General features: G+C 40.7%; 1 protein-coding gene across 2 annotated transcripts in view; it reads left to right on the forward strand.

Moving 5' to 3' along the window:
- The window catches only part of LOC110987871 (A disintegrin and metalloproteinase with thrombospondin motifs 3-like), a 94,244-nt gene that overhangs the window by 54,287 nt on the left and 24,890 nt on the right, over nt 1-15,067 (forward strand). For both annotated transcript variants that reach the window (XM_022250994.2, XM_022250995.2), the window contains 5 exons: nt 1,150-1,213; nt 1,898-2,006; nt 2,473-2,606; nt 9,787-9,907; nt 10,149-10,229. In XM_022250994.2, coding sequence (XP_022106686.2) covers nt 1,150-1,213; nt 1,898-2,006; nt 2,473-2,606; nt 9,787-9,907; nt 10,149-10,229 — 509 coding nt within the window. The remainder of the gene's footprint in view (nt 1-1,149; nt 1,214-1,897; nt 2,007-2,472; nt 2,607-9,786; nt 9,908-10,148; nt 10,230-15,067) is intronic.

A 15,067-nucleotide genomic window follows, 5' to 3' on the forward strand; every position in this document is an offset into this window, starting at 1 on the left:
AGTAGAGGGTTTGGCATCATGAGGCGGTAAAGTCAATCTAACAGCACATTATTTTTCGGCGAAAAATCACAGAGTTTCGGTCGCCATTTTATTTCAACGTTAGGGTGGAAAAATGCCATGCACCGTCTCATCCGTTCGTGTCTGCGTGTTCATGTCTTGCGTCCCGTCTGCATTACAAACGACCAAATGGAAACTAGGCTTTTGTTCGCCGCTAGGTTGCGGTGTGGAAGACTCGCTGCACTGAGAACGGTGTGCCGCTGTTAGTTGTGCTGAGTTGTGTTGTGAGGTAGCGTGGGACGCAACGCAGCACAGGGGAGCGCTGTGTGTGGTGACACTGCAACGACTGGTAGGTGTAGTAGTGAGCTGTTTGGGGTCTACATTAGTTAATAGAGTTGAGCGTACGTAGTGAACTGCGAGCTAGTGGTTTTTGTTGTTGGATTGCTTGTTGTCGTGAGCACTGTTATTAGTGGGGTGACGGCCTGAAGGCAATCCTGTTATCACTGTGCTATCTAGCCTTGATGTTTACTTGATGTGCCCAGATCACTGCGAGGGTAATTACCCTTTCGTTTAATATACCCTGATCTGCATGACACTCTGTTATTTGTGTGAGGGCTATCTCTACTTGTTAGTATTGAGGTATCCCTTGGTTATAGGCTGGCTGTGCTAAAGCTAGTAGCTAGTCGGGTGGTTAGGTTTACCACGTGAGGCATATTGTGTCGCCTGTTGGGGTGTATTGTGTTAATAAACTTTGTGTTATTTATAAACCGCATTTGATTTGTCATTGCAATAAACAAATTACGTGATTGTCTTTGGAAATTCTTTGTCACTGTGAGGCTTACCTAGGTTTCCCTGATTTAATTGCTCTGTTGCCAGATGGATCCTGTCTTTTCTAAGGGTGGTAAGCTTCCATCCGACGAACTGCTCCCAGGCTTAGACCGCCATTCTGGGTCGGTTTACGCCACAATATATAGCTCTATGATTAGTACCCGTACCTACGGGTGTGGAACCGTCCCGTTTGAAACAATTCGATTAAACGTCACCGTGAAAACTGACTTGATCTGACTTGTTTTACTGACAATACATATACAATCAAGACTACTTTTAGGCCAGTATATAGACATCCGTACTGATACCACTGGTCTTTTTCAGACCTGCCTTCGGAGGAAAGGATTGCAAGGGGAAATCGTTCCAGTTTAAAGTGTGCAACACACAGGTAAAATTCAAATTATTTACTTACCAGATACTAAATAAGCAATGGGTTTTTCGAATACGAGGAATTACTTTTTTTCTGGCTTTTTATGCAACGAGTTGCTTTCCACTAATCATGTTGGCATATTAACATTCTTTTAAAATGTGTTACTTGTTGATATAGACACGTGGATACTAACTTGTCTTTTATCATTTGCCTGTCCGCACTGACGTAATTAATGTCTCCATCCCTTGCCATTTCGCAGGTATTTGGAGCATGTTGTGTAGTGACTTGGTTAATATCTGATATCCGCCCCTCTCCGTCAGTTTTTGAGTGAGCTGAAGGACCACTTTGCTGGCTAAGCTCTTTTTTAACCCACTGTCATTTTTTTGATTTTATCTTAATAATATTTTGTTGTTGCGCTCTTTCTTGCCCTACCCTTCTATTTGGGTCTTGGGAGTCATACGACTTTTGGCGACAGTTTATTTTTAAACGTTAATGTTCTCCTGGGCGGCCTGCTGTGTCTTGTGATTGCCTTGTTGCATGTTCAATTGCCCCAAATAGATGTTATTAATTATTAAATGAATTAAACAACGATTCTAATTTTTATTTTGTTTTAAGCTAAGTCAGGAAATTACCAAACTTCTCCCAGGCACTGCCAATATTTTATCCGTAATATTCATGCTTTGTTTGTATTACTTTAATTAGCCCTGCAATGTATGGGTGGACAGACGTGCTGAGCAGTGTAGGGACCGCCTATCTACTGTTCTGATAAACGCTAAACATCAAAATTGGGTGCCTCATGAGGATCGCAATGGCAAGTCATTTTCTCATTTCATTGTTGTCAGGATGTCGACTAGTCAGCAAGGGAATTTCAAGGGAGCCCCCAAGTTCACTGAAATAAAGGAATGCAACCGTACAAATAGAACATGGAGGGCCGTATTCCGTACCCTTTGTATTAATTAATGTATCTTAATGAGCGTAAATCAGCCAGTGGGGAAGTTCAGTGGGTGTCCGGCACCTTTTTGCCTCAGTATAGACGAAAAGGTCACCCACTGTACCTTGATATTACTTTACTGACACGGACGTTTTTGTTTGCCTCACGAATTTACCTGAAATTAAAATAATGCACTATTCTTAATACAAAGTGAAGGTGGTCGTCAAGAATCATGACTAAGGTCAGTGGTTGACCATAGACATGGTATACGCTGCATTCCAGGAAAAATGACAAATTAGCTTCCACAGTCATGGAGATTCTCTGATACCTTCTATTCCAATTTCAGAACCCTCTCAATGCAGACTAGTATGTATGTCGGAGAAGACGCTCGACATTTTGCATACTCCATACATTGTTACTGATGGCAGCCCCTGCTCTTACAATGACCAGCATAGCATCTGTGTAGGTGGTGAATGCAAAGTAGGTTGTTAATGTTAACCCGTTTTTAATCCTTGGAATGATCTGTCTCATTTTTTGTAGCATAACATGATCTAACTTTAGGAAACACACGGGGTTTTTATATACTAGTTTTTTTAAGTGGTAGAAGCCACTATTCAATACCTGGTAAAGGTACCTTTCCACAGGTACTTTTTTATGGGTGCGTTCATGCGTTTCACGTTCACGGACACGAAAAGCGACTCCATAACGCATGGAAGTTGCGTTTGGCCGTCAAAATCGCCCCAGGAGCAATTTTGACAGATATGCAAAGTTTGGGGCAAGGGTTGACGCGCAAATGGAAAGGCACCTTATAGCTTCATCAAAAATCCCCGAGGATAGGAGCCTAGTGTCCTGGCCACCATACGATGCTTGGCCTGTTGTTCTGCATGCAGTTGGGATAACGGTGGTAGTACATGAACATTATGTAACAGGCGTATCACGTGTATGCAGCACGATTATTTGACGATGGGTTGTGCGCACGGGATAATAAGTATTGGGAACACGATAAAAGGTCTTGCACACAAGATAATATGCCGTGCGCAAGAAATAAATAAGTCTTGCGCACGAGATGATATTTCGTGCACAAGAGATAAACAATAAGAATTATTATTGGGATGTCCCTTAAAGAGCTTAGTACTTCCGTACTTTAGACTTCCATCTTTCTGAGACTTTAATATAAAAAAACGGACAATTCAGAGATTTAACTAATATTCACGGCTATATCTCGAAAACTGTATTGTATGGTGTAGCTAAAATTAAAACGCCTAATTATTACCCAAATTCCCTGCATAGCAGCTGCATGTATGCGGGAAGTAGAGTTTCTTGTATCACAGTTACCCACGCACCTATGCTATTTTTCACATACTGTGGACGAGAGTAAACTGAATAAAGTGGGAGCCACGAAGTGACGTATGTTCCGGACCATTATGTCCACAGGGCCCATTATGTCCGCAGACTTTTTCAGTCCCATTATGTCCGCCCCATTGTGTCCGCCCCATTGTGTCCGCAATCCCAATATGTCCGCCCCATTGTGTCCGCAGGCCATTGTGTCCGTCCCATTGTGTCCGCAGGCCCAAATATGTCCGCCCCATTGTGTCCGCAGGCCCATTATGTCCGCCCCATTGTGTCCGCAGGCCCATTATGACCGCCCCATTGTGTCCGTAGGCCCAATATGTCTGCCCCATTGTGTCCGCAGGCCCATTATGTCCGCCCCATTGTGTCCGCAGGCCCAATATGTCCGCCCCATTGTGTCCGCAGGCCAAATATGTCCGCCCCATTGTGTCCGCAGGCCCATTATGTCCGCCCCATTGTGTCCGCAGGGCCATTATGTCCGCCCCATTGTGTCCGCAGGCCCATTATGTCCGCCCCATTGTGTCCGCAGGGCCATTATGTCCGCCCCATTGTGTCCGCAGGCCCATTATGTCCGCCCCATTGTGTCTGCAGGCCCAATATGTCCGCTCCATTGTGTCCGCAGGCCCATTATGTCCGCCCCATTGTGTCCGCAGGCCCAATTTGTCCGCCCCATTGTGTCCGCAGGCCCAATATGTCCACCCCATTGTGTCCGCAGGCCCATTATGTGCGCCCCATTGTGTCCGCAGGCCCATTTTGTCCGACCCATTATGTCTGCAGGCCCATTCTTTCTGCAATTCTGTATCCTTTATAATGACATGGAACATACCGATTCTTCTCTATGAATCATTCATTTTCTGTCTGAATATTCAGGTTTTCAAGAGATGGTAGTGACGGGCCAGTCACACAAGTGAAACTTATAATCGTTTTTGCAAACTTCGTCGGTCTTTCGTATACATTTGTTTGGTGTTCAGAAAAGAAGCGGACACTATTTGCATTGTGCACGCTCAGAGGGATCATCATAGAAATATTTTAATAAAACCCTTGAAATTGCACCTTAGGGTTTCAATCAAACTGGCGGATATGTTTTGGCAATTTTAACTCATATTTTTGATTTTTTAAAGTTTTAATGCAATGTGCACATTCACAGGGAAACCTGTGAGCAATCTCTATGTTGCAAATGCTCGGTCAATTTTAAATGTTTTTATCGTGTAACTCTTGCAACTCAAAAAGGATGTCAAACAGTCTTCATACATCAAAGAAGAGTGCAGAGATACACAAAAAGTGCTTCCAAGTAAACCTCGTTTTATGGATCCTTTAATTAAAACGGAAACCCTTAGCTGACTAATAACGCTGAGGTGAACCAATTTATGTTCAAACATTTTAAGAGCAATGTCTTAACCGACACGTTTTATTGAGACTAAGAACAGTAATAAATCAAGGCTAATAGCAACGGAAAACCTAGGTGCAAATAATATTTGTGAGTGTACAAAAACATTTTTGAAAGTGAACAAATACGTAAAGAGTACATAGCATACCAGAAAATGAAATACAATAAACCCCAGAATATGAACACAAACTGTAATCGAATCAGACAGAATTTTCATTACATCGGTTATCAGCTTTTCAAACAAACAAACTCCAGAATCTGTGTTGACTATAAATAACAGATGTAATAGGTTTCAGTTTTGCAAATTTAACCATTTTTCTTTATAACTACACGAAAACATTGAAATCAGGAAGTTTAGTTATTTTTACTTTTCAAACCTCTCCTAAAACCCAGGAATACTTCCTTTCCCTGCCTTCGTTTCGGATCTTTAATTATGAAATTTTAATTTAAATATCAGTACTACTTCATTTATCAACACTTTCAATATTAAGAACATTCGCTAACCAGACAGGTTCGAATGAGACTAAAACCAGCAATGATTTACAGCCAATAATAAGGTGCAAATGACATTTTGATCCCAAAGAATAGTTCTGAAGTTAAACATTCATAAAGTATAAAAAGAACTCAAAATGAAAGTACAGTTTGCAACCACCGAATACGATTGCAAACTTGACGTGAAATTAATACTGAACCTTGATATGCTTCAACCTGCAACGGTAATTAACTTTGAAGAACACATTAAACAGAATATGAACTGGCTTGACAGGTTTCAGTTTCTTTACTTTCACTACTGTAATATATCCCGAGTTTTACATGTACTGTGCGAGTATGAACCACACGAGCATGTACACGTACACTTCCTCCAACGGTCGAGAATTTCGTTGCACCTGCACATGCACGTGTACGCCGCGGTAACAACCCGAAGTGTACTGGATCGGTTTTGGGCATATAAAACACGAACAGATCGCCCTGCGCAGAAGTATCAAATAAAACTCATGGAATTCGAACCAAAATATATGGCCGCATGTACATAGAACTGATTGTATCGTGTGGTTGAAATTCTGGCCCGTCGTATGCAGTGTCTCACTGTTTTGGGAGAACATCTAAAATTGAGAAATTTTGTGGAAAAAGATGAAGTGATTGATTGAAAATGGAAATAATTTATCATCTTAGCAAAACTTTGAGGCTAAATTTCAATTTTTTTTCGTGTTTCTTTTCCAATTCTGTTGTCTTTTATTCGATTAAGGCCTTCTAGGGCAAATACAAAGAGTTTCAATCCGTTTATTAACTTTGTGCAAAGAAGTCTTCAAAACGAGAAGGCTCAACAGAGGATTGGCAAGTTGCTAAGGACATTTCCATACGGTTCACGAGGGTCCGGCCGTGGGTCAAGTAACCGTCTCCCACGGTCGAAGTCGTTAATTTCCACACGTTGAATGGGGGAGAAACATACGTGTAGGGCGACTTGTTACGCCCCTTCCCTATACACTCGCACACACACAATTTTCCTGCAACTGGGGACCCCCTATTGTTCCTCTTTTGTTTTACTTCAACTCTTTTAAAAGACCACCCATATGTTTTTGTGCACAATTTTTATTCGGGGACCCTATGTGAATCGGGGACCTTATTGTCCTCTATTGTTCATGGTCCCCAATTGAATGCAAGACAAACTCACACTTACTCATAAAAGTAAAGCTTTTTCTCATGAATTGCATCAACTACCTACATGTATGTACATTTCCATGAAACCCATTACAAGGAATTATGCACAAAGTTTTCCGCACAGGACCGTTTTGACCCAGAATAAGTAAACTTTTGTTTTATTGTTTCATTTTTCATTAGGAACATGACCCAACACTGATCCGTTGTGGAAGAATAACAGTATACATTTAAATACCTGCAAGGAATTTTAAAAAAGGAAAGCTTTTGAAAACAAAATACCTGAGACTTTATTGATTAACGATCGCATCCTGCGGACACAATGGGGCGGACATACTGGGCCTGCGGACACAATGGGGCAGACATAATGAGCCTGCGGACACAATGGGGCAGACATAATGAGCCTGCGGACACAGTGGGGCGGACATAATGGGCCTGCGGACACAATGGGGCGGACATAATGGGCCTGCGGACACAGTGGGGCGGACATAATGAGCCTGCGGACACAGTGGGGCGGACATTATGGGCCTGTGGACACAATGGGGCGGACATAATGGGCCTGCGGACACAATGGGGCGGACATAATGGGGCAGACATAATGAGCCTGCGGACACAATGGGGCGGACATAATGGGGCAGACATAATGAGCCTGCGGACACAATGGGGCGGACATAATGGGCCTGTGGACACAATGGGGCGGACATAATGGGCCTGCGGACACAATGGGGCGGACATAATGGGCCTGTGGACACAATGGGGCGGACATAATGGGCCTGCAGACACAATGGGGCGGACATAATGGGGCAGACATAATGAGCCTGCGGGCACAATGGGGCGGACATAATGAGCCTGCGGGCACAATGGGGCGGCCATAATGGGCCTGCGGACACAATGGGGCGGACATAATGGGCCTGCGGACACAATGGGGCGGACATAATGGGCCTGAAAAAGTTTGCGGACATAATGGGCCCTGCGGACATAATGGTCCGGAACAGACGTACGATCAGCTTTCATTTGTGTCATTTTTTGCTTTTGGCATCAAAATACCGCATCAACCATTTCACCTGAAGTTGAAAATTCTCGCGTCGGTATATCTTTGAGCTTGGAAACACAGATTCTCCCTTCCCAAGTTTAGGTGCCCCCCAAAAATCTCATGATTCCGGTCAGGAGCTGGCTCAAAAAGTAGTGCAGCAGCGCGGCTTTTTTCCCCTCACTTCTTTTCTGGAAGTGATGGACGTATCCGCGCTATGTCCATTGCGACTGCATGCGCTCGTAACAGTGTGCGCTACAACACAAAAACAGACTGGCCTGGCACTTTTTACTTTTTAAAAGCATTTTTCAGCTGGCACGTGTACACAGGACATAAGACCACCTCGTTTGTCTGGTTCCCAGATGTAAATGTATAATGCAGGAATGACGCCATCTGAAAAAGAGTGCCCGACTGAATGTATTCGGATCCGGATACTTTTTGCCTCATTTTAAAGCTTTAATTGTGCGACTAGCACAATCAGAGACTTTTGATGGTGGCAAACTTTAGCAGTGAAGTAAGCCTAGACAAGTACGCACATTATGTAATACTTTTCCACAGTCTTGCTGAATCCTGAATGTTTTTCACTGCTGGTGAAAAACAATCATTGAAGTTCCTTTTTTCTAATCACTGGGAATCGACAGGGATTTGTCGATGAAAATGGTCGCTTTAAACAGCTTAGTCTTTATTTCTTGACGTCCAGGGGTCTTGATGGCCTGGTATTTTCATGTCCCGATGTCTTGGTGTCTTGATGTCCTGATGTCTTGGTGTTTGGATGTCGTGATGTCTTCGTGTCTTGATGTCTGGATGTCCTGATGTCTTGGTGTCTGGATGTCGTGACGTCTTGGTGTCTTGATGTTTCGATGTCCTGATGTCTTGATGTTAGGATGTTTCGATGTCTTTATATGTGGATGTCTCGACTTCTTGATATCCTGTTGTTTTGGGGGACATCTGGGTGATGAGATTGGTTGTATGGGACTGGTTCTGAAGTTCTGACAAATTTCCCCTGATGTCCTGATGTCTAGATGTCTTGATGTCCTGATGTCATGATAGCCCTAACTGCATCTAGGGCCTATGCTTTTGAATAGATAATTAAGTCGAATAATCTCCACTTTTAGATAGGTAAAAAGTCCCATTTAAATTTGAAGAAATCTGATTCAGATAAAAATAATGCGATTTCTTTAAATCTCCCCAATGCGCGCAATCTTGACCGTGACCAAAACATTGTTTGGTATTATCCGCTCCGAGCTGAGGTGTACCCGCAATCGGAAAAATAAAGACAGGTGGTTACAAGAGGGTGTTTGCACGCGTCGTGCATGTACGCAAAGACCATACATACCGGAGGTATGTATCAGTTACGCGTACTCAGCGTGTTCTGCGTCAAACGCGCATATACTTGCGCGCCTTATGCATGGCGCGCCTATGCGATGAGTACCAAAAATCACGCCCTCTTTCGTTCCACTCAGAGCGGATTAGTCAAGTTTTTATACGGTGTGGGTTGATACATTCTTCGTCGACGTGAGATACGTCAGTGGTTAGTGTTTAGTTTCTTAATTTAATGGCCAAAGTACAGTATGGATTTGAAACGTCTATTTTGTTTACTCACATCACAAGTCCTTTCGTCCTGCAAAGTATGAAAAATGGATTTTTTGACTGTTGAAACATAGGTCTAGTAATTTGTGAAATAGAAAAAAGGACCTAATCGACCAAATAATATAAGTAAGCCGCGCGTGCATGCATATTCTATGTCCGAAAAGAAAAAACTAACTATGCAGCAAGTCTTAATTAAGCTGTTTCCAGTTATCGTCTATGCTTTATCATCTGAAATTTTTGATCTCAAGATTGCTTTTACAATGGAGCATACTGTTCAAAACCTCCACCCATGTTTATTTAGCCGTGCACTGTCACAATTACGCTATCAAGAGTCTGATTTCAGTAGCTGTCAGTCTGTTGAAATTCTATACCTTTGCGAGGGACCGCTATATTTTTTCTTTGTTGTTAAATGTATTTATTTCTTTAACTTGAAACCACTTTGAAGTACAAAAAAAAAAAAACCGTTGGAAAGAGATATTGTCAAACATCAAACTAACATGCTTTATTATGGTTTGGGGATATTGGGTTGCTGAAGAATTTGGAAGAAGTGCATATGTGACCCCCACAATAAAAGTCATAATTCAGTTATCGTTCCGTATATATTATCATTCTCTACATTTTTCAATTTTATTCCACATCTTTAACAGAAACTAGGATGTAACAAGCGGGTTGGTTTTCCCATGACCGATGATAATTGCGGGACATGCGGCGGAGACGGTAGTGATTGTACCTTTATCAGCAAAACCTTTACTGCTTCAACGAAAAAGAGTAAGGTTTAAAACGCCGATAGCCTTACGTTACGTACATGTACATAATTTTATGTTTGTAATTTTGCTGTGAAATAAACTGTGAAATGACTGGGGCATTATTAGAAATGCAAGGATGGTTAGTTACTGGTAATCCCTTAAACAAATCAGGAACTACCAAAACATGTTTACATGTGGTAAGCTGCACCGGAGAATAGAATATTTTGTTAATGAATGTTCGCTTTACCTGTCTGTCATTGCAGAGTATCAGAGGGTAGACGTTCTCCCAGCTGGTGCTTGCAATATTGAAGTTACAGAAAAATCCAGGACTAATCATTTTCTTGGTAAGCTCAAGTTAATGCATGTCGAGTACATGCATTTCACGCTGAAGACAAGAAGGAAGAAGAGATTCCATCCATAGAGATAATAATTAACAATCTTTTGAGTCTGTCTATTAAAAAGTTAAATACTTGACCTCCGGTTTTGGTGATGGAGCAGTGGGGCATAGTATGAAGTCACTTGGTAATGTCTCCAGGTTTAGCATTTGGGGAGACATCCTTCAAAAATGACTGTCCATTCTTCATCCAGAAAAGAGTCCTCACTACCAGGAGAGATGCTGGTACATTAGTGGTAAAGGTGATCCGTCTGGCACAAACTTTACTGTGAGTAAATTGATGTTTATTCACTCGATGATATTTATTCATCGAGTGAATGTAAACATACAATACATAGTTACATTGTTAAACATAATTATGCAGAACTCGATACCATCATTGAACGAGCATTATCGAACGTTAATGAGCACACAAAACTAATTCAGTACTATTCATACATTGATTCAAGCACTGGTTTCGTATTATCTCTTTGTTTCATCTTTTTGATTTTACTAGAATCATTCTGATTTTAAAAAAATGTACAAGAGTGATTACCAGAAATATTACTACGTGCACTCATTAGCTGCTTCGGTGAAGTGCCTAAGCACCTACCGCTTTCGTTGTTAGCTGTTTCGGCAGCTGAAGCAGCTTTTAGAATCGTTCCTTTTTTCCTTCATTTTTTTGTGCAATTTTGCGAAAAAAGAAATCCTTTTTGTTCCGGCATTTCCGCAAATTGCGAAAAAGGCCGTCTCCTCCTCCTCCTTCACCTTCTCCCACCTTTGTTTTGTACACGTTTATTCCACCTGCCACTTTAGTCCCTTGGCAAATTTGGATCTTTTTCAAACTTACATCATTGACGGACCCTTGTCTAAAGATGTGCATAGAACAATGACGTCATGATGACGTCATCTAGTGATTTAATATTGATTTTTTTCTATTCATTTTCTTCTTCTATTCATTCCTCTTCCTAATCTTCCTCCTCCTCTTCCCTTTGTTTTCTACACGTTTCTTTCACCACCCACTTTAGTCCCTTAGCAACTTTGGATCTTTTTCAAACTTACATCATTGATAGACCCTTGTCTAAAAATGTGCATAAAAATGACGTCATGATGACGTCATCAAGTGATTTAATAATGATTTTTTTCTATTCATTTTAGCCCATTGACTTTGTACACGTTTTCGAGACAATATTTTCGTACCTTAATAATCGTTGATCGTCGTCAAACTTAGAGCTAGCACTAACTATAAAACGAAGACAATTCTGAATTATTTACCTTATGATGACTTCATCACGTGATTTATTATTAAATTTTGAATATTAAAATATTCTGTTGAATATATTAAAATCCATTAAAAATTCTGTTTGCAGCAAGTGCCAGGATAAACTGTAATCTTAACCTTGTCTCGTGTAGGTCAAATAAAGTGACCCTTCCTTCCAGTAAAAACCGGGGGTAGGCTTATTGTTTCAAAGTGGTAAAAGTTATTAAGTTTTTTCAACGGAATTAGTCTGTCGGTGTAAGTACTGGGTTGAAATCCTGCTTATATCTTTGAGACGAAGTGTTTTAGGCAAATATTGAGCTGCTTTAGTGATGACGTCACCAATACTTTTTTTTTTCATGACGGACATTATCGACATTATGGGAATGTCAAATGTTATTAATTTTGCCTTGATTCTACTTTTGGGTTGATTAAAAAAGGGGCGTGACACCTGACGATCTGTGTCCCCAAACAAGACAGGTGATGAAGTCAATAACAACACCACCTTAACCTGCAGATCCCATGGGGCGTCGTTTGCCTATGAATGGCAGAGTAGTTTTGAAGTTTATATCATACAGTACTCCTTTGTGGTTCAAATCTTGCAAATATCTTGAATCGGTTGCTTTAGAGGAAAATTGACCTTCTGTGATGATGACGTCATGAGAAGACAAGTCACGTGACATTAAAGTTTAACTCTTGAAGGCCCTATATCTCCTGATGGACATAACCAATCAGGTTCAAATCTTGCAAATATCTTGAGATAGGGGTGCTTTAGAGGAATATTGACCTCATGCGATGATGACGTCATCAGGAGACAAGTCATGTGACATTAAAGGTGCACTCCTCAAAGCACTATATCTCGTGAAGTACATATTCGATTGGGTTCAAACCTTGTAGATCTCTTGAAAAAGAGGAGTATTAGACAAACATCGACCTGCTGCGGTAAGGACTTCATCGTGTGACTGGTCACGTGACATTGAAAGTAAAGGCCTATTTACAAGCTTATATCTTGTGAACTACAGGTTTGATCGGGCTGAAATTTGGTAGATAGATTTGACAAGTGTTATAGACAAGGTGACATTATGTAAAGGGTGCAAACTTTAATTCTTTATATCTCCTAATTTCCAAAAGTGTGACATTCAAATGTGGTAGTATCTCAAATGAAGGAATGCCCTTGTCTTAAGAAAAAAAGAAAATACGAAAAAGCCCTTTGCTCTGCCCTTGAAAAAGACAAAACCTCTAGTTTTTGCTTCCTTCTTCCTCTTCTGACCTTTTTTAATATTTATTTCACCCCATTGACTTTGTACACGTTTTTGAGGCACTATTTTTGTAACTTAGTAATCGTTGATCGTCGTCAAACTTGCAGAAAGTACTTACTATTAAACGAAGATAATTCTGAAATATTTACGTCATGATGACGTCATCATGTGATTTATAATTACATTTTGAATATTTAAATTTTCTGTTAAATTTATAAAAACCATAAAAAAATTGACTGTGTCCCCCCGCAACTTTCTGTTTGTAGCAAGTGCCAGGATAAAATGTGGCCTTCAATTCATCTCGTGTGGGTCAAATCAAGTGATCCTTCTTTCCAATCAAAACCAGACGTGGTCTTATTGTTTAAAAGTGGTAATAAGTATCGAATTGTTTTCAACGGTGTTAGTTTGCTGGGGTGTAGTATTTTTAAATTTTCTACTGATGACGTCACCTTATTGTCGAGCGCCTTCTAGCGACCGGTTAAAAATCCCGGAAAAATGAATTTTGAATGGAGGTCTGTGGCGAAGTTTGTCCTGATTGCCTGAAAATTAATGTAGATGATCATCTATACCCAGTCAACACGTGTGTGAAGTTTGGGGCTGAATACGTCATCAGACCGGAAGTTAGAGTAAAAACTTCTTTTATTCTTCAAAATTCGGTAAAAAATCAACCGTAAGAGATATAAGCGCCAATTGTGCATGAGGTGACAGCTAAAACATTGGTGTCAGCTGCATGAAGTGTACTTTTTCACTCACATGAAGTGCCGCCGACAAAAACCCATAAAATATAAATTTCCAACTCGAAAATCCCTTTAACATGCTGTGTACATGCTACTGTGTGAGTGTTGATGCCCAACATCTGCTGCAACATAAACGGCATACAGTGCATAGGGCATATACCGGAAATTGGCAAAATGCCGACCACGTGCTGCCGAGAACAGATTGCACAAATCTGCACATTGCACAAAAACTGACAAAGGTTTAAAATATCTAATCTTTGCCTTTTCCGCGAGTAAGTGTAATATTTTGTATTGTATATTGTATTGTACATGTGTGATTGGGTTGAAACCGTGCAGGTAGTTAGGAAGGGAAGGTTTACAAATGGAAATCAACCTCACGTGATGACAAAACCATCAGCAGACGAGTCACGTAACATTAAATTGTGCCTCATTTAAAGTACTATATCTCCTGAAGTGTACATCCAATTTGGTTCAAACCTTGCAGATATCTTGAAAAGGGAGTGCTTTAGAGGAATTTTGACCTGATGTGATAATGAAGTCATCAAGAGACAAGTCACGTGACATAAAAGATCCACTCTTTAAGGCCCTATATCTCCTGAAGTAGATTTTTTATCTTCTTGAAAATTTGAAGATAACATGAAAGAAAGGTGTTATATACGAAACATGACATGATTTGATGATGACTTAGTTGTTCAAATATACAAAAGAATGCAAAAAAGCCATCTGCTCTGCTGTCAAACAGACAGATGAGCTCTAGTTTTTAGTTCTTTTTCAGTCCTTCCACCGGTCGACTTTGGCAGTTCACTAAATCTGATCGACTCCAAACTTTGCGCACCTTTTTGAATTTTGAATATTTAATTTTTACATAGACTTTGTACACAGATTGCACGCAGTTTTCGGACTGTCCTATATCAGGCTATGAGGGCGCTATTGCAGAATACGGTTACACCTGCCTGAGGTCTCAATTTTCAACAAACTGTCCTATATTTAACCATAGGTGGCGTTGTTGAACAACAACATTAAGACTATACCTGAGCTTCGATTTTTTGCCATAGGGTTTGTACACACATTCGTCAAACATGATGCTTTAGCAGTCTTCAACTTCGATCGAGAATTACTACCAGAACAAAAGAGAAATCAGACCAAATTTTCCCTTCCGTTCAATTGCAAATATATCCAAAAGTAAGAAAATCGAATTATATTTCATAATTATTTTTTTCCAGTTTAGACAAAAATCAAGTGACATGGAATTAAAGGAGCAGTTTTCCTGCACACGTGTTTCTAGCCCATTGAATTTGTCCACGTTTACGCGCCACTATTTTGCAATGTTTGATCGTTCCTAAAGTGATAGCCACCAAAGACCCTGATGCATGATTTATTGCAAGGGGTTAGCTTCATAATGACGTCATCACTTACTTTTACATTAATTTTGGCTGTTTTAATCTTCCCCCGGGGTTTTTTTAACACGATTTCAACACCCTGTCTGCGGCGCTTTGGTCAATCTGAATTATTCCCTTCAATGTTCACTTGAAGTCACTTGAACGAAGACAGGCTC

The sequence above is a fragment of the Acanthaster planci genome, linkage group LG19, assembly GCF_054643075.1.
Source record: "Acanthaster planci isolate LZ-2023a linkage group LG19, COTS_SCS, whole genome shotgun sequence".
NCBI lineage: Eukaryota > Metazoa > Echinodermata > Asteroidea > Valvatida > Acanthasteridae > Acanthaster > Acanthaster planci.